At 37.4% G+C, this 22,279-nt stretch overlaps 4 protein-coding genes across 9 annotated transcripts in view; all 4 read left to right on the top strand.

Moving 5' to 3' along the window:
• The window catches only part of LOC107588678 (ras and Rab interactor 2-like), a 47,141-nt gene extending 45,123 nt beyond the window's left edge, over positions 1–2,018 (top strand). For all 4 annotated transcript variants that reach the window (XM_016276886.1, XM_016276887.1, XM_016276885.1 and 1 more), the window contains one exon: positions 1,078–2,018. In XM_016276886.1, coding sequence (XP_016132372.1) covers positions 1,078–1,395 — 318 coding nt within the window. In that variant the 3' untranslated portion in view covers positions 1,396–2,018. The remainder of the gene's footprint in view (positions 1–1,077) is intronic.
• Positions 2,019–3,724: 1,706 nt separating this feature from the next.
• LOC107588676 (sialin-like) lies at positions 3,725–10,176 on the top strand. 2 transcript variants are annotated; one of them, XM_016276882.1, is made up of 12 exons: positions 3,725–3,751; positions 5,124–5,251; positions 6,164–6,351; positions 6,564–6,797; positions 6,946–7,033; positions 7,121–7,207; positions 7,348–7,466; positions 7,592–7,753; positions 8,243–8,375; positions 8,514–8,661; positions 8,815–8,905; positions 9,152–10,176. In XM_016276882.1, coding segments are annotated over exons 1-12 (1,497 nt in total). In that variant the 5' UTR covers positions 3,725–3,749; the 3' UTR covers positions 9,269–10,176. The 2 variants fall into 2 exon arrangements, with proteins under 2 accessions (XP_016132368.1, XP_016132367.1); XM_016276881.1 differs by lacking the exon at positions 3,725–3,751 and having other exon boundaries at positions 5,041–5,251.
• Positions 10,177–10,442: 266 nt separating this feature from the next.
• On the top strand, positions 10,443–16,922 carry LOC107588677 (elongation factor 1-alpha 1). 2 transcript variants are annotated; one of them, XM_016276883.1, is made up of 8 exons: positions 10,443–10,538; positions 12,595–12,778; positions 12,869–13,048; positions 13,143–13,439; positions 13,943–14,093; positions 14,216–14,472; positions 14,541–14,775; positions 16,320–16,922. In XM_016276883.1, exons 2-8 carry the CDS (start codon positions 12,635–12,637, stop codon positions 16,442–16,444), a joined length of 1,389 nt encoding a protein of 462 aa, XP_016132369.1. In that variant the 5' UTR covers positions 10,443–10,538; positions 12,595–12,634; the 3' UTR covers positions 16,445–16,922. The 2 variants fall into 2 exon arrangements, with proteins under 2 accessions (XP_016132369.1, XP_016132370.1); XM_016276884.1 differs by having other exon boundaries at positions 12,560–12,778.
• Positions 16,923–19,834: 2,912 nt separating this feature from the next.
• The window catches only part of LOC107588675 (cyclic GMP-AMP synthase-like), a 9,164-nt gene continuing 6,719 nt past the window's right edge, over positions 19,835–22,279 (top strand). The window contains exon 1 of the mRNA XM_016276879.1: positions 19,835–20,830. Within this exon, the coding sequence (XP_016132365.1) occupies positions 19,904–20,830 (927 nt within the window). The 5' untranslated portion in view covers positions 19,835–19,903. The remainder of the gene's footprint in view (positions 20,831–22,279) is intronic.

Genomic DNA, 22,279 nt, shown 5'->3' with positions numbered 1-22,279 from the left:
TTAATCAATATATTAAGATAACCCATGCTATTTAAATGACTAAAATAGCCTATAGACCAGGGATCCTCAAATCTGGCCCACGAGATCCACTTTCCTGCAGAGTTTAGCTCTAACCCTAATCAAACACACCTGAGCATGCTAATCAATGTCTTCAGGATCATTAGAAAATCACGGGTAGGTGAGTTTGATCAGAGTTGGAGCTAAACTCTGCAGCGCATTGGCCCTTCAGGGCAAGATTTGAGAAACCCTGCTATAGACAGTAATGAGGATGCATAGGATGATGCGATGAAAAATTAAAGCGCACAGCTTCACCTAAATATTTATTAATTTGTTTAGTTATATCATTTATAATTTGAATAAGAGAACAACACCATTAAACTTTGGGTAATCAAAAAATGGTTTTATTCATTTCATCATATAGATCAGATTTTTTTCTTCTTCAGGAAACGGCCAGACTAGAATAGCAACACAGTAGCGAACAATAAACTATATGGCAAAAATTCAATAATTAAACCAAAGTTTGACCAATTAGAGTAATGTTAGGCTAAAACATGTAAATATGATATCTGGACTGTCAGATGAGCCGTCAGATGCTGAGCCGACCCAGGACTCAACTTACCATCAGACTCTCCATCACTTAGTGTTTCTAATACCTTCCTTCCATAGATCGCCTTTTTTAAGTCATTTTTACTTTATTTATGAAAGTCATAACCGCTAAATCAGTGAGTGAAAGGCGTTGCCTAGAAATGTACAATGTTAAAACATAAGCTGCAAGAAAATGACAGCGTGAAAATACATGCATTATATAGCAGGTAAATTTGACCCGCTGGTGCTTATAGATGTAAATGCCCCGTTTTTTGATCTGGTTTTATCTAAATAATTTTGAACAACATTGGATTGTAAATTACATAATTTTAGTAAAAGTCAATGACTGGAGACTAGAATGTTTTATTTTAAATCTGTTATGTACATTTGAAAAACAGCCACGGGTAAAATTTACCCCGTGGTGGTTCTAGTGTTAAACAAGCTTGATATATATTGGGATTTACACCTAGATTTCTTCTTGTCTATATTCAGAACTACTTGCGGGTTGCGCTGCAAGATGCAAGCAGTGGCTGTACAGCCAAAACCCTTCAGGTGCAACCTTACGCCACAACAGAGGAAGTGTGTCAGATATGCGTGGACAAGTTTAAAATTTCGGACCCGGAGAACTACGCCCTTTTCCTCTTGACGGATGAAACCAAACAGCAGCTGGCCCCGGACACTCACCCGCAGAGGATCAAGGCCGAACTGCACAGCCGCCCACAGCCACAACTCTTCTTCTTTGTGTACCGACAAATCCAAAACCTCACTGTCCCTTCAGACCAGCTCAATGACAACACTTCACCCAACTGACAGAGCAAACATGGTTTCCATCAGGTCCTCTCGAAACTCCTTCTCAGCCACATTTATTCAACTCCTTCCCTAGGAACACTGCTTACGTCTGCGTTGTTTTGAAAAAAGTTGGAGCGAAGTGGTAGATGCTTAGAGGGAAATAGGGAAGGAAGAATGTGTCTGACAGATGCAGTTTTTTATGCTCCGTCTTCACTATTTTCAAAACATTTTGGGAAGTGGCATGCGACCATCACGAGAGAGTAGCTGTGCCCAAACTGCAAATGTTACAGTATGTCTGTTTATTTCTTCATGAATGTTCAAACACATTCAGGTTAGCAGAGAAACAGAGCATTTTAGTGTTAATGGTGTTTGTCTAAGCTTTGCACATTCCACATTGCATACACTCTAAAATTGTGCCTTCCTCTTCCCAAAACTCTACATACCTCTTCTGTCTCTTGTTCTTCGCTATGCTGAGAGACTGTGGCATTTCTCTAATGACTGCATTGAGTTGAAGACTTTTAGAAAGGTCCTTCCTTCAGCATTCATTCAGTAACATGGACATCTCAGTCCCTAAGGACATTGTGGACAATTGTTTTCTAATGTAAATCTTTTGTTTTTTTATTTGCAGTTGCTGGTAAACTGCATTTTTTAATATGTATGATTTATTGTTATGATATTGCATGTATCTCTGTGATGATAAGAACCAGGCATTGTTGCCAGTGATGTTTTATCATATTGCTTTTGTATGAATTATGATCATTACGTTTTGTTAAAGTCATTGATAGTAATGGAGATGGCAAAAATGATGAGGTTTGTTCTAAAATACTGTACTACCGACAAGCTAAACATTTATGGGTTGTGGTAATCTGGATCTCTGTTGTACTAATTTTGGATTTGACTTGCAGACAAAGGGTTTTTGGCAAGTAGGACAAGTGGAAAGATCAGTGTAAAGAAAGAAAGAATAAGAAAAAAGGACATGGATGTTTTAAGCAGGTTTAGAGTCATTGGTAGAAAATATCAACGAACAGAAATGGTTTTTGTGTCACTGTAAAGTGCTATCAGGGAATACCGAGATGGATGAGTCGCATAGAGGAGAATAGTTCTTTAACATTCATAACTATACTCATAACCTCTTAACTGCAATAACGTACCAAGTATTTCATGTTCTACTAATGTACTTTATGTTTGCATGTTTTGACGTAAACTCGGGGCATTGTTTTTAAGAGACCAGGGTGCTGAAATGCTCTAATCCCATGTAACAATGATATAGAAACACTAGTCACATCTGAAACACAAACTACGTTTCAAGTCGTGAAATGTATTTTAACAAGATATTTTAAGTCTGTTAAATGTATACATATTTATATGCAGTCTGTGCAGGAATTTTTCACAGATTTGAAAAGTCTTATTCGAGAATATTGTGTATTCATTTGGAGAAAAGCTCTTCCTCATTCTTTAGTAAGTTCTGTGTATTTGCCTTTTAAAATGTACTCTTTTGCACACAATAAAATGATGTTGAACATTTATCATCTCTGTCATCTTTTATTACAAGCTTCCACAAGTCTTATCCTTTTCTGCATTAGCGGGAGGTTGGGTACCCTGCCAGTTCCTTTCTAGGAATAGATAAACACATTCCTCTTCATCTCCATGTGGGCTTGTACTTTCCACATTACTGATTCCACGTAAAACAAAATCATTAGAAGGCACCTCTGACTGTTTTCTCACAGTCTTCCGTAAGTGAGGATTATTACTGTGTGTGTGTGTGTGAGGGAGATAGAACGAGTAGCCTATGTTTCATAATGGGCATTATTTCAAAGCAGCTTTGCAGACAACACACACAAAGTAGAACGTCAAATTTTATAACACATTTAGATACTGCATGTATTATTTTTTGATTGACCTGATAGAAAAAAAACAATAATGCTAATGAAGATCTTAAAAGAGAACTGAATCCTGCTTATTTAGACTATATTCGAATTTCCTTAAAGGAGACATAGTATGCCCCTTTTTACAATATGTAATATAAGTCTCTGGTGTCCCCAGAATGTGTCTGTAAAGTTTTAGCTCAAAATACTCCACAGATCATTTATTATGTCATTTTGAATATGCCCATTTTGCGTGGAAGCAGAAACAGCTGTTTTTTCAGGTCTGTCTCTTTAAATGCAAATGAGCTGCTGCTCCCCGCCCCTTTTTCAGAATAGAGCTGCGCCATTACAACTGGTACCTGCTAAAAACATCTGTTATGGTTCTGATTATTATGTTTATAGCGCTAAAATCATGCGGTTTAAACCATATGAGTTTCAACATCTAATATACTTTTTTTCTGAGAGCACACATCCAAAGTACACGGACAGAAAGCGGCCACCACACACAGCATGTGAGTACTAAACTAAGTTCTCATTCACACACAAGTTTACTTAAACAGTCGGTTATGTCTGTGAAGGTAAAATGCTGGGAAATAAATCGCATGTTTATTATAGATCTATAGTGTTCTGTGCAGACAAAGGCAGAACAGTTCGTATGTTTTGCTCAAACATTCGCCATTGCATTAGAGCTGGTACACCGTTGTCGCTTGCGAAATGCGAAAACACAATGACGGCGCCGTGGGTGGAAAGTTACAGATTAAGGGGCGGTAATATTATAATGAGATCCCTTTGCAACATCACCAAGGGAGCAGAGGCGACAGTAACTAAGTACATTTTCTTGAGTATTGTACTTAAGTACACTTTTTGAGTATCGGTACTTTACTTGAGTATTATTTTTTTCTGGGAACTTATGACTTTAACTTCACTACATTTAAAAGTCAAATATTGTATTTTTCACTCCACTACATTTCTATCAAGATCCTCAAAGTAGAAAGTCGTTAGCAGCTTTGAAAGTCAGTGGGGGAAAAGTCTTTTTTCAGACAGTTTATCAGTGATCACTCTTGAAGGGCTACATTAAGTGATTTCCCAGCATTTTTTGAACACTGACCAGTTCCAAATGTGATATTTATTTACAACAATTCAGTAATAAGAAATTAATATTGTGGTTTATATTAGACATAATATTGTCTGATTTTGCTAAATTGTGTAAATGAAAATATTACCTATAAAGCCACAGAAGAACTGTTGTGCTCTGTACTTTCACTCAAGTAATGGAGCTGAGTACTTTGCAAGGGAGCGAAATCAGACGCTCTCCTTTTTTTCAGACGCTTGCAGAAAAAGACTTACCAAAACAAAGTTACTGGGTTAATCTTTTTCACATTTCCTTGGTTGTTAGATGCACCGGGGACCTGATTATAGCACTTAAAACCTGGAAAAGTCAGATTTTCATGATATGTCACCTTTAAAGCATGGTCTGCTGTACTACTTTAGCTCCTCTTACTGGATAAATGTTGCAATAATATAGAAAGCTCACAAAGTAGAAAAAGCAAACTCTGTTTTGTAATGGATCTTTAAAAAACAAGTCTGTCTTTGATTAAACCATGTACAATCATAGTTTAATATAAAACGGCAACATTAATAAATATTTAAGAGGATTTTTTTGTATTAACATTTTTAATCGTCTATATTCTGTTTTCTTGCACTTTGTTTTACATGTTTTGACCTTTAAAACATTTGAACAAATATTGTTTATTTTATTTTATTATTATTATGTTTTGTTATATAATCTGGAGACCACGGGACTTTTATTATGGTATGTGTTTTTGCTGACGATGAACCACGGGTTCCGCTTTCGGAGTGTGTTGTTATTGTGCTTCTGGTCAGGCGGCAGGAGAGCAGGAGAGCAGGAGAGCAGCCGCTGAAGATGATGGAGCATTCAGCGTCAGACTCAGAAACTGAAGATCATGTCCAGCCTTTACTACGCCGGAAAGACACCGGAGACCTTCAGAAAGGTAGCAGAAACTATGAGTGCCTATTATGTTTTTATGCAGATTTACAACATGCCACGTAGTGCGCTGGTACCATACGTGCCATAATATTAGTACTTACAAAGTAATAATAAATATGTAAATGCAGTTATAATTGTTGTGCTTAACTGACAATGTTCAGCTGCATTGTAAACTTGTAATTTGCTAGAACAGCTCATGTTTAAAAATTCCTTACTTGTTTTTAGTATTCATGAGATGTCTCAGTCATTCAATCATCCCAAAAGTGCAGACTTCATCTCTTTTGCTCAGTGTGGTATAATTGTCGCAGCATTTGATGCAGTCTACATAAATAATTCAAGAGCATTTTCAGATGTGCTTTCAAAACAGGCAGTCACGTGAAGGAGGAAGTGTGTTAGTCATGCAGGTAACTGCCCTAAAAATGCCCTAATACCGTGATAATTGTTTCCGCCTAATACTATACTATAGTTACTGTAAAATCATAATATGTTAATATCAAATGTCCTAATGTTTTGTTAAAATTAATAATTTATTATTATTATTACTATTTCAAAAATGTAATACATGTTTTATGAACGTGTCAGTAATGCTACTGTTTTAGGAATCTGTCGAACAAAATCATAACTTGTAGTTCAATAAGGAACCACTCTTAAAAATGATTTGAATGAAAATTTCTTTAAGAATCTGTAAAAAAGAGAGTGTTTTTCTCATAATTCAGAGTACACTGGTCGCGCTGAGTGTTTTGGGTGCAGCATGCCGTGAAAGGTCTTTTTTATATCACCACATTCAGTCATAATTTATATTCATATCTCAGATACAAAAAGTCATACAGGTTTGGAACAACATGAGTGCCAGTACACTTTTGGGATAATCCTTTAACCACTGTTTGACAATGGTTTCGTCTGTTTGTTCTTCCAGCTCCTGCTTGCTGCTCCTCACGATACGGGTTGGCCTTCTTGTCCTGTTATGGCTTCTTTGTAGCATATGCCCTCAGGGTGAACCTTAGTGTGGCAATGGTGGACATGCTAAAAAACAGTTCCAGTGCTAACAACAGTTCTTCCGTCTGCCCTCATCACAGCATCCCAGTGCCCAAACACAATCACACTGTAAGAGCATCTACTTTATGGTCTCACATATTGTATGTGCAAACTTTTCCCGAAAGGTGTTCTGGAAAAAAGTAAGGTGTGCTGTGAGAGAAAAAAAAAGTTTTACAGTTTGTTTGTTTTTTTAAGTATAGTCATGGTGCACATTTTCGAGAATTTAAGCCCAAGCATGAGATCTTGGAAGTGTAATCATAGTTAGTTCAATGTCTCCACAGGCCAGTGTGTATGACTGGGATTCAGAGACTCAGGGATGGATCCTGGGCTCTTTTTTCTATGGGTATATACTTACTCAGATACCAGGTGGCTACTTTGCACGCAAGTATGGTGCCAAGTGGCTCTTTGGTATTGGCATCCTTTGCACTGTGATCTTCACCCTGCTGACTCCAGTAGCCGCTGATCTGGGAGCTGGTTACCTCATTGCTGTCAGGGTGTTGGAAGGCATTGGGGAGGTAACCTCCAAACTCATTACCTACAATATGGATTTAGTACTTCTGTTCTTGTAGTTTGAAAATCGATGTTTCATTGTTGTCATAGATGATATAAGTTTTATTCATTTTGGAATATAAAAGTCTTAAAAAGTAATTCTTGTGCATCCAGGGAGTGTCATATCCTGCTATGCATGCGATGTGGGCATCATGGGCACCACCTCTGGAGAGAAGTCGACTGCTCACAATCTCTTACACGGGTGCCCTGCTTTGATTTGTAACAATCTACTCAAGTTTTTGTGTATTTGGTATTTGTACTATAATTTATTTTTTCTTTTCTTTTACAGGTGCTCAGCTGGGAACTGTAGTGGCTCTTCCTTTGTCTGGCCAGATATGCTTTTACCTAGACTGGACGTACGTCTTTTATATATTTGGTAAGTTTCATTATAATACGCATTTAAAGGTGACCTGTGTGCACAATCAGCATAAAATGTAACGCTAAAGATTCTTTCACATGCTTGTGTCTTAATACAATCTGAATGCACACTTTATCTGATTTCTTCACAAATCATAGGAGCTGTTGGACTTCTTTGGTTTTTCCTTTGGTCTTGCTTTGTCAGTAACAGTCCCAGCTCACACAAAAGGATAACGGAGGCTGAGAAGACTTACATAATGGCATCTTTAAAAAATGAAGTAGGCAATGATACAGTGATCTCATACAGTGTCTGTCTTTAAGATGATTTCTTTATTCTCAAACCAGATAATGGTTGACTCATTAATTGTTTGTTTGTATTAAAATATGCAATTTTCTGCTCCAGCTGTCCCCAACCACAGATTACATCCCATGGACCTCAATCCTTAAGTCTTCGCCATTATGGGCCATAGTTGTGGCACACTTCTCCTACAACTGGACATTTTACACTCTGCTGACTCTCTTACCCACCTACATGAATGATATACTCGGATTCAGCATCCAGCAGGTGAGTGCAAAGCAGGACTGACACATCATTTTTATTTTAAAACGATCAGACAAATTTGTATTTTTACCAAATTTATTTCAATGTTTTGAATGCTTTGTAAGCTAATGATGAAGATCATCATACAACAGTGATATTTACTTATTTTTTATATTTTTATCTTCATATTCCAAAATAAAAATTGTTTTGCATGTTGAGGTTGGTCAAAATAAATAAATAAAATATTCCTGTGATGGCAAAGCTGAATTTTCAGCAGCCATTTAGTGTTTTATGATCCTTCAGAAATCATTCTAATATGCTGATTTGTAGCTCAAAAAAAAAAAAAAACACAATAATTATCAATGTTAAAAACGGTTGCTTTATATTTTTGTGGAAACTCTGATGAATAGAAAGTTCAAAAGAATGGCATTCATTTTAAATATAATTATACATGTCCTCACTGTCACGTTTGATCAATTTAATGCATAAAATTCTTAAATTCATAAAATTCAGAATGGAATGCTCTCAGCTCTGCCCTACCTTGGTTGTTGGTTGCTGGCTTTGCTGGGTGGACAGCTGGCAGACCTCCTGAGAGAGAGATATCTTATCCACACTGTAAATGTGCGTAAGGCATTCACTATAGTAGGTAAGACATTCATAGACACTATTTACTTGGTTTTATGCTAAACAGTACATTTGAAAATGTATTGATGGGATGATTGAATTGGTGATGTGAAGTCTGTTAATGATAATAAATCAATGTGTCTGTTTTGAATGTGTCCAGGAATGGTGGGACCAGCCGTTTTCCTCGTGGCTGCTGGCTACACTGGATGTAACTATGTCTTGGCTGTAGCCTTCCTCTCCATCTCCTCCTCTCTAGGGGGCATTTCGGCCTCTGGATTTAACATCAACCATTTGGACATTGCTCCCTCGTAAGACAAGGCTTTTTATTGGCAATCATATATGATTTATGGTTTAGGACAACTGTACATGCATGCATGTCACAAGTTAATTATCGTTGGAACATGGTTAAAGTACCCCTTCATTTTCATATTTTATTATTTTTTGTTTATTTTTCTTCTCAGATATGCTGGGATATTGCTTGGGATCACAAACTCATTTGCCACTATACCTGGCATGGTGGGCCCTGTAATAGCGAGATCTTTGACCAAATCTGTAAGTTACAATTTATTGCATTTATATATAAATGTAAACTATTTTATCTTTTTTATGCAACAACTGCATTATGTTGTGACATGCTGCAAAAACTAAGAACGGTGCTATAAGAGTTATTTATTTTAATACTATGCCTGTCACTGATGTGATCATATGTTCGTTATGCATAAATGCTTCAAGAGAAATCTATTTTTCACATTTGTGATAATGAAGTAACAAATGCTTAAACATTTTGTTTTAATCTAGAACACCATTCCAGAGTGGCAAATTGTCTTCTACATTTCCGCAGCGATCAATATATTTGGAGCTGTTTTCTTCACAATATTTGGCAAGGGCACAGTCCAGCCTTGGGCTGTCCAGTGAATACACATCCAGTGAAACACGTCTACCGTTAGCCAAAGGGATGTACCTCTTGTAAATTCTATGGAGCTCTTAGCAGTAGTTGCATATGGTTTGCAAACTAATGAATATTGCACAATCCAATGTTGTTGTTTTTTTAATCATACCAACAAACACAATGACTTTTGGTATTTTTTTTTATTGGCGATGTCTGTATTTGTTATACTTGTCAGTAGCTTTTTCAGACTATTTTAATTTTTTCAAACAAAGGTGCAATAAGTGAAGGGAAGATAAAACATGGATGGTACATCCAGTAATGCTAAAGAGATAACATTTTTGATCACACTACCAGTGTAGTCCAGTTCACGCTTGTGAGCCGAGTCTGTTTAGTGAATAAAAAACCTGTGTGAATCAGTCAGAGCGGTTACTGAATTAATCCGACTCGTGAATTTTTAACTTGTGAATTTTTTTTAAGTATAAAGCTCATGAGACCCACTGTAGCTGTTCTTAACACAGTAGTAAGAACTATATCAATTCTATTTCTGATTTGTTAAATCTGTTCTGTTGAAAACTAAAATAATCGTAATAGTTAAGGAATTGGGAGTCTTTTGCTATTAACGTCCTTATGAACTATGCCTTATTTTAGGCCTATGATTATCACAACATGCCTTACCCATACTGAAGCAAGAGGCCTTAAAGGGAGATTATCGGTGAAACCATGTCTGGATGTTACGTTTTAGCCTTTTTGTACGCTATAACTGATTTATGTTTGCATTTTATTGTTCTGTTTTGTGCAATCGTTACTAAGTGAAACAAAATGAATAAATCCGTGTAAACACTGTGTTGCATAATCTGTCAATTGTCAAGATGCTACAATGCATGCTTCATCGCCTGTCAAATACTTGTATATCTAATAAAATTGCACTCGTTTATGTTCAAGACGTACATGTATTCATTGTTAGAATGATCAATTCTGCGTAAGACCTTTTTTTTTAAGAAATCTGTGTGAGACCAACATTTTCGTCGAATTGGGTCACCTTTAAAACCATTGCAGCAGTTTGTGTTTAAAGCTAATGCGTCCGCGGAATAAACTCATGAACTTTTTTCCTTTCTCGCCCGTCAATTCTAAACTACTTAACCAGTTCTTTACAATCGTCGTCTGACCTCAAGCATCCTCAGTGACTGATGTAGTCTGCGCATGCACAGTCGCTTTCGTCGGGTCTGTATTATAACCGGATCAGACGCGCCGCTCAGCCTCTTCAGCACCGTTCCAGTATCCCGAGCACGCGCGCAGGTACAGTGCCGCACACTCCCACGCATCTTTATCTGCGTATTTGAAAAGAAACCCAACAAACGGGTGTGTAATTATAAATGAAGAACGTCTGCCGGTATTTATGTTCTCTGACTAGTTGTCGCTTGTAATAGACCTTACTGATGCTTGTGTTCGACATTGCGCTAGATACAGGCTGGGAATGGGAGAACATGGCGGCAGCTGCAGGGGAAGGGATTGCACTATTAAATCCCCTAGATATCTGAATGATCTCTGTCGCCTGCTGTCCTTAGACGACTAGTATTGCAATGTTTTAGCGCTAACGAACACCGAAAGGAATAGCTTTCTGAAGTCATGTCAGGCTGATGCGACATAGGAGTAATTTAATGCCCTTTTTAAAGAATGCGTCTGTATTAGGTAACCTTAACAAGAATAGCCCTTCTGTTAACCTCTGAAGGTAAGCTGGGAATTGGCTTCCTTACACTAATGGCAGCCCAGCTCTTGCTTTAAGGAACGTCTTGGAATACTTGGAATTATTCATTTGAACAGGTTACAGCTCATTGGAAATGATGCTGATGCACTAATCATACAAGTTGGGTCCATGATGCAGCCAAACCACAATGCACTACCTTAGAATGGAATATGAATTCTAGCTTAACCAGCTGTTCTAATATTTTTTCTTCTTTTCACAATATCGGATACATAAGTGGCTCACAAATGGCTGCCAGTCTTTTAAATCAGCAGGCGAATCTTTACAAAATGGAGGTCTGCAGGACAAAGATGTACCAGCAATGATCTCTGTCGCCTGCTGTCCTTAGACGACTAGTATTGCAATGTTTTAGCGCTAACGAACACCGAAAGGAATAGCTTTCTGAAGTCATGTCAGGCTGATGCGACATAGGAGTAATTTAATGCCCTTTTTAAAGAATGCGTCTGTATTAGGTAACCTTATCAAGAATAGCCCTTCTGTTAACCTCTGAAGGTAAGCTGGGAATTGGCTTCCTTACACTAATGGCAGCCCAGCTCTTGCTTTAAGGAACGTCTTGGAATACTTGAAATTATTCATTTGAACAGGTTACAGCTCATTGGAAATGATGCTGATGCACTAATCATACAAGTTGGGTCCATGATGCAGCCAAACCACAATGCACTACCTTAGAATGGAATATGAATTCTAGCTTAACCAGCTGTTCTAATATTTTTTCTTCTTTTCACAATATCGGATACATAAGTGGCTCACAAATGGCTGCCAGTCTTTTAAATCAGCAGGCGAATCTTTACAAAATGGAGGTCTGCAGGACAAAGATGTACCAGGCATGAAGAAAGGCATGCCCAGTCTGTAAAAGCGTTGCTGGTTATTTGGCAGAACTAGAAGCCTAAACAGCCTGAAAGGATAAACTTAATGCTGGTCTGAAGGTTGAAAAAAATGGCGTAGTGATTATCGTATTTGTTAAACAAATGTCTTTGTCTGCATTTCTATCCGTGTCCAATAAATTAAATTCAAATAAGACATTTAAATTCTGCAGTCACAGGGAGCCATAGACGATGCCGAGCTGGTATTGCATAGGTCATTCTAAGAGAATTGCAGATTACTGCACCCAAAAATGAGATTTCTGGCATTGTTCAAGCAGATGTCCTGTGTGGTTTACTTTTTTTAGCAGAACTCAAAAGGAGAACTTTTGAAGAATGTGCAGTTCTGTCTTGTCCATGATGCTTTTACATCTTTTTTGAGGCCTTACATCCTCAGTCGCCATACAGTTTTATTCAGTGGAAAAGAATGACCAGAATATTCTTCAAATTTCTCCTTTAATATTCCACAGAAGGAAAGTCATATGGACTTGGGAAGACATGGGGGTGAATAAATCTAGGAATTTTCCTTTGGTGGTGTACTACTCTGTTGTATACTGTATCATGAGATCTACTGACAAACAGTGCATGTGTTTAAAAGGCCACTTCTTAAGTTCATGGAATTAGTGTTTTTTTAATTGGATGAAAAGCATCCACTAGCCAGGGAACATGTGTCTAACAGTTTATGTCTTTCATAGAATTTGCACCGTGACTGTTTGCTGTCTGTGTAAAGCTTTACAGTTACATTGGCACTTTAAATAAAGCCGTCAGCCATGGGAAAGGAGAAGCTCCACATCAACATTGTGGTCATCGGCCATGTGGACTCTGGAAAATCCACTACAACTGGCCACCTCATCTACAAGTGTGGTGGGATTGACAAGCGAACAATTGAGAAGTTTGAGAAAGAGGCTGCAGAGGTATGATGGAGATATTGGAGACATTTAAACTAATACATGATTAAAAACTATTTCAAGCTGTTATATAATGTTTATGTGTATCACTCATAGATGGGAAAGGGCTCTTTCAAGTACGCCTGGGTGTTGGACAAGCTTAAAGCAGAAAGGGAGAGAGGAATCACCATCGACATCTCCCTGTGGAAGTTTGAGACCAGCAAATACTATGTCACCATCATTGATGCTCCAGGACACAGGGATTTCATCAAAAACATGATCACTGGAACCTCACAAGTTAGAAAATAAACAGGCACACAGATATATTTTAGTAGCTGCTACAGTATTTATATTGAAAAAAATAATCCCTAACATTTTCTCTGACCCTCAGGCGGACTGTGCCGTGCTGATTGTGGCTGCAGGTGTCGGAGAGTTTGAGGCTGGCATCTCGAAGAACGGCCAGACCAGGGAGCATGCTCTTCTGGCCTACACATTGGGTGTGAAGCAGCTGATTGTGGGTGTCAACAAGATGGATTCCACTGAACCCAGTTACAGTCAGAAGCGTTATGAGGAAATTGTGAAGGAAGTCAGCACCTACATCAAGAAGATCGGCTATAATCCTGACACAGTGGCATTTGTGCCCATCTCTGGCTGGAATGGAGATAACATGCTTGAGGCCAGTCCCAATGTAAGTAAGATGGGAAATAAAGTATTGTTTCCACTAGGGCCTCACGATTAATAAAAATAAAATGGTAATGGCTTTGATATGGCTTGCACTGCATGTTTCAGAGTGAAATGCAGCACTGTGTTCATTTACAGTCCAGTGTTTTCAGTGTCTCAGTGGTTTGGTTCACAGTAAATGCTACTTCACACAAATGTTGTTTGGGTTGCTTATAATATGCATTTAGGAACACCGCATGCTAATCATCTTCCCGAATTTGTAATATAAAAAATGTATATGAACCATCTGGCAACAAAAGAGAAGCTTTAAGGGAGGTTTTGTGGCAATCGCAACTTTTATCGAAAAATGACAATTATATTTTCTGCCCCAAATCGTACAGCTCTAGTTTCCGTATGCCATATGAAGCATTATGAATTTCTTCTTTGAATATGAATACTTTATGCAAAATGGCATCCCAGCAAGTTGGTCCCAATCAGCATCTTCATTAGGTTTCTTTGTCTTTACTTTAGATGACTTGGTTCAAAGGTTGGAAGATTACCCGGAAGGAGGGAAATGCATCTGGGACCACCCTACTGGAGGCTTTGGATGCCATTCAGTCTCCAACACGTCCAACTGACAAACCCCTGCGCCTGCCTCTTCAGGACGTCTACAAGATTGGAGGTTTTAATTTGTACAAACAAACTGTTACAAATTTAATACATTTGACCTGTTTTTGCCTAAAAGATGGCCAGGAATTACTCTAACATAAAGCAGAGCTGAACTAAATGCCGTGTTTTTACTAGGCATTGGAACTGTTCCTGTGGGCCGTGTGGAGACTGGAATTTTGAAGCCAGGTATGGTGGTGACCTTTGCCCCCGTCAACGTAACAACTGAAGTCAAGTCTGTGGAGATGCATCACGAGGCTCTTTCAGAGGCCATGCCTGGTGACAACGTTGGCTTTAATGTTAAGAATGTCTCCGTCAAGGACATCCGTCGTGGCAACGTTGCTGGAGACAGCAAAAACGACCCACCTCAGGAGGCTGCCACCTTCACTGCTCAAGTAAGCTCAATTAACTTCTGTTCTCACTACTCACTTCAGCAAACCTGAGCTTCATTCTTTCCCATCAGGTGATCATCTTGAACCACCCAGGGCAAATCAGCGCTGGCTACGCCCCTGTTCTGGATTGCCACACTGCACACATCGCCTGCAAGTTTGCAGAGCTGAAGGAGAAGATCGATCGTCGTTCTGGGAAAAAGCTTGAGGACAACCCTAAGAGCCTCAAGTCAGGAGATGCGGCCATCGTTGATATGATCCCTGGGAAGCCCATGTGTGTGGAGAGCTTTTCAGAGTATCCTCCACTGGGTAAGTGCTATCCCAACATCCCATCCCAAGAGCAAAGTACTTCTTTGCTCATTTTTTATTAAAGTTAAGGTAACAAGTTAAATTCATTAAGTATTTTTTTTCTTGATAGTTTGTCATTCCTCTTTTATGAAAATCTAAAAGCCATGCCAAACAAACAATCAAGACGTTATACATTCAAAAATGAAAATTGTTTTCTATAATTTACTTCCAAACTGATGACTTTTTTCTTTTTGATAGTTTGAAAGAGGTAATTAGGGATGTAACGATTAACCGTGAGCCGGTTGAAAATCGATTTAAAAATGTGACGATTCAAATCGGTTGAGATGCTAAAAATCACGATTAATTTAGGTGTAGGAGTTTATATTGCATGTCTGAGGGGAACTTACTATCTTTAGAAAAGTTTAGATGGTATTTTCTCTTCATCTTGCCTCTGTATAATGCATATTAAAGTTCATAAGTGCAGCGCTGCTTTGTTTACAGCAGAAACCAATGACACACTTCAAGCGCCACCTGCTGGCAGAGAGTGAATCTGCGTCTCATTCAGCTCATCTGCTGTTTCGGTTTCATGCAGATATTTTTTTATGTATACTTTCACAAAACTGAAGTCAAACCATTCTGTTTTTGCTTCAAATTTCTAAATTATACAACCTAATTTAGATTTAAAAAAAACTGCTCCTGTTGCATGTATGTTTTGGATCATGATTAAAATGCAGTGGTTGCCTCTAATTTTAAATGGGAAGAGCACAGACTACGCCTTTTGTTTATATGAAGAGATTTATTTTATTTGTGTTATTTATTTTATTTGGGGCTTGTTTTAAAATTTCAATTTAGTTTTGTTATTTACATTTATATTATATTTAAATTTTGTCATTTAGTAAATGCTTTTATCCAAAGCAACTTACAAATGAGGATAATAGAAGCAATCAAAACCAACAAAAGAGCAATAAAAATGTAGATGCTATATTAGTATATTATAGTGTTATATTTCAATTTCACAAAGAAATGTGCAGCATTTTGTCCAAGCAATAATAATAGTACACATTTAATTTATAATTTGTCTTAAATCTCATTGTTAAAAAAAAGAAATTGTGAATCGAATCAATTCGCGAAATCAAAATCGTGAATCGACTCGTGAGTTGAGTGAATCGTCACATCCCTAGAGGTAATGATAGGTAATTTCGTCCTTACATCTGAATGAAACGGACAGTTGGGGGGGAAAACAAATACAAAATAAAAAAAAGTAGGGCAGTCGACTGTAAACCAGTGGCAGTGTTTAAGCAGACTAAATGATTGGAGAGGTCCGGCATACAGAGAAGTTGGCCTTTCCCCCCGAAAGATTGTTTTATAACATTTTTACTTAAAAAAGAAAAAAAAAACAACATGCATTTAGAAAACAGATTTTTACAAATAGATGTATTTCCATTTCATACCAACATTTTTTTAATTAAAGATATGGTATGCCAGGAGGATTTTCACAATCAGTGTTAGGATGATAGAGATAATGATCACAAGATGACCTGCTTAGATTCTTTTTTGGTTTGCAGGTCGTTTTGCTGTGCGTGACATGCGTCAGACCGTTGCAGTGGGAGTGATTAAAGGAGTGGAGAAAAAGACCTCGACGAGCGGAAAGATCACCAAATCCGCTCAGAAAGCCCAGAAGGCCAAATGAATGTTGTGTTTGACTGCCAACTCCAGAGACACATATGGAAAAGCAGAGGTCATCCAGCTATTCTATTCTATTGGCTGCTTAGGTTCTATAGTCAGAGACTGCTTAATAGTTCCAATGCATCGCAAAAGTATCAGAAGGAAAAAAAATAATAAAAGCAGTCCTTTAGCTAACTCCAATTTGTATGTTGACTCGTACTGCACGTCTTACATCCACACCATTGAACTTATTTAATAGTGTTTTTAATAGTTGTGCTCTTCTCTTCGATGATAGCTGTTGCAACCATATGTGATTTTTTAAATCTTGAGGTTTGACCTCTTCTGCTCTGGTGTGCAGTTTTAGCCTGGTTCTCATAATGTTGTCTTCGCTTGCTTTAGTGCTTGTTTGCAAAATACCATGTGTTCAGTATCCACTGGTGGTGAGCTACTTAAACGACACTATGTAGTAGACTTTGAGAACCTTTATGTTTAGCTTTGCAGAACAATGAAAACCTAAAATGAAGCTCTTAATCAGCCCGTGTCTGGGCTCATGCAATCTTTGGTGCACTGACAGCTTTATGTTTAGCACTTTGACTGGCGTAGGCTAACCCTGCACAAGCACTTGTTGACTTTAATTGGCATTAGCTACCGCACCTTATTATAAAAATAAAAGCTTTCATGTCATATTAAAGATGTCTAAACCATAATAATTGTGTTTGTGTTCATTTCACTCCCTAACAGTACACTACATAAAAGCCATACAGGTGTGTGATTGATCTTTTACCTTTGTATTTAGGAAATTACAGTATTGTATTGAGCTTAGACTTCAACTGAAGTAATGACAGTCTAAAAAACAGCTTAGAATAGATCAAACTATTTATCATTAAAGTCTTAGTCTTTCACACAGCTTGGACTTAGTCTTTTTATAGGCAGTTACGCGATTTTTTTAAACAATGAGATTCATTTCATGTATTCATTATTTATTGTATAAACATACAGCTTAAAATCCTAAAAGTATATTGGTTATATTACCACAAGATGTCGCAAGTGATCAATTTATAAAATTAGTCATTATCAAGCCATTTGGTAAAAAAAAAAAATTGGGGACGGGTTACCACTACTACTAATAGTAATGCAAGTAGAACTATTATTTTATTAGTCAATAGCTGGCCTAAATACGTTTTCAGAACAGATACCTAGATTTAAAAAAATAGTTTGCAATGAAATATATAAATAAATAACTCCTATAATATTAAGTTTCCATTTTAGTGTTTGAAAGATTTTCCTGTTCTACTCAAACACTACAGAGGGGAGACTTTTTACTCCACTTAATATTTCTCAGGGTAGATTTATTTTTAAGTCAAATCAGTATAGTGTCGGAATTTTCACGGTATTGAATATTGTCATATCACCATTATTGCCCAAGAAAAAAATAAGAGTTTACTGAACACACAAAGTCAGGCATGTTTTCACACAGCCATTAAATAGTCCATTGAAGGCTTAAGCCGAATTTAACAAAGTAAACGTTATCATATAAAAAAAAATCTCAAACCATTATTTTGGCCAACAAATGTTGCAGGGGCGTAGCCATCATTTCAGAAGTGAGGGGGACAGAAATGTTATATTAAAAATAAAATATATATATATATATATATATATATATATAAAACATTACATTTCAGTCAGATGGACTTTACCCATCTAAGTACGTGGTTTTGGTTTTGGCCGAAGGTCTGTCTAAGTGAGACTTAGAATCTCTGTGAGAGGTGAGTGAGAGGTGAGAGGATATGCAGCCATGCTGAGTGAACCTGTTGATCAGATATTATATACTTATTTGCTGTTTTGTTGCTCATGTAATAGTAACTTTTAAGAATGTTTTTGTTGTTGTTACTACTGCATCAAAATATAAAAAAAATATATATATATATATATATATAAAACATTACATTATAACATTTCTGTAATCTATATAACATACCAGTCAACAGTTTTTGAAGAGTACGATTTTTTTTGTTTTATAAAGAAGTCTCTTCTGCTCACCAAGTCTGCATTTATTTGATTCAAAGTACAGCAAAATGGAAATTTTTACCATTTAAAATAACTGCTTTCTATTTGAATATATTTTAAAATGATTGCGGTGATCAAAGCTGAATTTTCAGCATTATTACTCCAGTCTTCAGTCACATGATCTTCAGAAATCATTCTAATATACTGATTTGCTGCTCAAGAAACGTTTTTAAATTATTATTATTACTATCACTATTAATGTTTTTGAGCAGCAAATCAGAATATCATAATGATTTCTGAAGGATAGTGTGACTGGAGTAATGATGCAAAAAAAATTAGCCTTTGAAATCACTATAAATTACATTTTAAAATATATTCAAAAAAAACAGTTATTTGAAAATAGTGAAATCACTATAAATTACATTTTAAAATATATTCAAATAAAACAGTTATTTGAAAATAGCCTAGTAAAACTATTTCAAATTTGTACTGTTTTGCTGTACTTTGGATCAAATAAATGCAGGCTTGGTGAACAGAAGATACTTTTTTTTTAAAAACATTAAAAATTCTTACTGTTCAAAAACTTTTGACTGGTAGTGTATAGTCAACTTTAATTTCTCTCATTTCTAGCTTTTAATTGGCTTAGAAATCAGATAACTGCTGTACAATAACGATTTGTTTATATACTACAAACACTTTATCACATAATAAGGCAGAATAGTTTCAATACTGTAATAAATGCTATGTCAGTTAGCACTGCATTGTTCATATACTTTATTTATTACCTGGAGATGACTTGACAAACACAAATAAACCATATTGTCGCAATTGTATGTTTAATGTCTTCATGTTTCCAAACGTTTCTTTTTTTCTGAAAACAACGGTTTTGATACAGCGATAGCTGGACGCTTTTGTTCATATTAGGAACTTCCTCGTACGACTTTCTGCGCGAGAGCGCCTCCGGCTTCGAGTATGAATGAAGCATACACTGCATGCGTGTTTAGCGCTCAGCGATGTTCATCTCGCCTCATTCTGGGTCCGAATAAAACACCAGGTCATGCACAGACTATCCGGTCTCTTTGAATTTAAATCTATATTTATTCACACCGGCTCTTGAAAACCTCTATGCGAACACACTTGCCCGAAAAAGTGCGGGGGACGAATTTACGTGATATTAAAAGTGGGGGGGACACGTCCCCCAGGTAATCTACGCCCCTGAGATGTTGTAATTAATAAATAGCCCTATGACAACTAGCACCTGTCTACACGTTTGTCAATAAATGTAGGCTACTTCACACGATCCACGGAAACCCTGATGCATAGCCTACAGAAATAACGTCATAATACTGAGGAAGTGAGACATTTGGAACCATAGAGCCTGGCACAGTACAACCACCTGTATCGTGATGTCACAGTTCTCTGTAACAGAAACCTTCCTTTAACACAACTGCGCGCGTCGCAGCTCACACCAGCCATCATGAACAGCCAGAGAAGACCGGGCAGCTTCCGCGCGACAAGCCCTGACCAACCCAAAGCTCAAACTAAATCAAATGCAAATAAGAAGAGTAAACAGCAGAGAGATCACCATAAGACTGACAGGCAGGAGAAGTCTCCGGAGCGCGCAGAGGCCAAGTGCGCGTCAAAACGGGGAAGCAAGAAGCAACAGAGTAAAAAGGAGAAAGATCCTCATGACTGTGAAAGTGAAGACAAACCTCACGAAACCCCAGCACCAAAACGGGGAACCATTCATCGACAGAGTAAAAAGCAGAGGGATCTCAGACAGTCTCCGGAGAACTCCGAGAGTAAGTACCAAGAAAACGGCGCATCTGTTCCCAAAAACGCAAACAATGCTGACGAGAATGAGAAACAAGCCAGTGCACAAAGCAAGCATCAGAGTAAAAAGTTTGACTGTGAAAGTGAAGGCAAACCACGGCAAACCGTCAAGAGCAAATCCGATGAAAAACCAGCACCAAAAAGTCAGAGAAAAAAGGAGAGCGATCCTTTAAATCTTGACAAAGCAGAATCACTGGAGAGCTCCGAAAGCAAATTGGAAGCAAAATCCACAGCAAAACCTAGAAGGCGGCATGAATCTGCTATTAAAACAGATTCTTCTGACGCGAGTGACGCTCAGGACGCTTCTCCAGCGGTCAGCGCGCACAGCACGGATCGCCAAAAGAAAAGCGCAGAACAAACTGCAATGAGAGGACTAAGAGTCGATGACACATTGGGAAAGGTTCTTAAGGCAACTATTGACAAATTAAAAATCAATAAGAACGAGCAGTCTAACGCGTCCAGTCATGTTAATGACATAACAGATAAAGTCATTGCACACCTGAAACGAAACACGACCTGGTGTGAAGAGATCGAGAGGTTACGAACTGGAAGTTATTATGAAAACGTTAAAGTAAGTGATGCAGTTACATCTCCATTCATCATTCTGTATTAATCAGATTGCCAGGGCATGTAAACATCTTAATCACAATGGGCCTCATTTACGAAAAGAAAGTACGACAGAAAATTGGGCGCGCGGTCGTTTCAACGCAAAACTTGGAATGTATCCATAAGGACGTGAGCGGTGGCTACGATCAAATCTCACGTCTGGGGCCTCATTTATAAAATGTGCGTACGCACAGATTTGATCTTGGAGTGTGCGTACGCTAAAGTCCACGGCAACATTCATATTTATAAAAACGTCTTTGACGTGGAAAAGTACTTACCGTCGCGTCAGGGTCTGAGCAGGCGTACGCACTTTTCCTTGTGGCAAAGTCTGAGTACTGCAGCTATTTGAACATCTAAGCTGCAAAAATAATAAAAGCGGTGTACGTGCAAGCACCGAATTCATCATAAACAACAAAGATGCAGTGTAAGAGATTAATTGTGCAGTGTAGTCAGATTTTTTTATTAACGGGTGTTTTTGCGAGATTAACTTTACTCGCGTTCTGTACACTGTTTATTCCATGTTGTTTTTATTTTACAAGAGAACTTGCGAAGTCTTGATTTACTACTAATGCGTAAAATAGAAAGAAAAAAAATGCATAAACGCATCTCCGACTGCTTTGTGTGTAGCCTAGGCTATAATACGCCCATGTCGTGCAATAACGGTTTTAATATATTCTATTCAATAACATTGTTAAAAAGTTTTGCAAGAATTTCCTGATACTAAACTTTTTATTAGTTGTCATAGCAAGTGATTTTAAAAGTAGGATGGCTCACTTTTTATAAGACGATTGAAATTTTTACTTGAATTCGTAGTTTATGCTTTCCTTTGGAAACCTAATTGTTTTATAGTTACTACTATTATTATTATTATTTCTGTTGTTTCTAGAAGTAGTAATTTTGATAAGTCAATAGAAAAAAATATAACCACACACGCATTGTTTGTCCACAGAATAATTACACATTATTAAATAAAAAGCGTCCCAGCACGAACCTCTACCTCCGCCAGCAGGACCTCAATTTCAGACTCAGTAAAGTTTTTTTCTTTCTTTTTTCTTTGTGCATGTCATTCTCATATGGAAGCCCGTTTCCGCCACTGAATAAAAAATATAATTCTGTAAGTCATAATAATGAGAAACTTTCTCAAAATTATGACTTAGTATCTCGTTATAATGAGAAACTTTCTCGTAATAATGACTTAGTTTCTGCAAGTTTTTGAGTTAGCCTGAACTTGCGCGGTAGCATAGTAAATATGGTGGAGAATTGTAGAATGACAGCATTTTGTACGGTGGCCGAGAAGTGCAAAGCAAATCACAATTCTGAAAAAAAAATAACAAATTACAAACGCAAATGCAAATGCAAGTCTAAAAAACAAAATAACAATTCAGAAAACATTATAACAAGTCAGAAAACACAA

This window comes from Sinocyclocheilus grahami, unplaced genomic scaffold (genome assembly GCF_001515645.1).
Source record: "Sinocyclocheilus grahami isolate Dianchi unplaced genomic scaffold, SAMN03320097.WGS_v1.1 scaffold106.1, whole genome shotgun sequence".
Lineage (NCBI taxonomy): Eukaryota > Metazoa > Chordata > Actinopteri > Cypriniformes > Cyprinidae > Sinocyclocheilus > Sinocyclocheilus grahami.
Note: the sequence above shows the minus strand (reverse complement) of the source record. Positions and strands in the feature narration are given on the sequence as shown.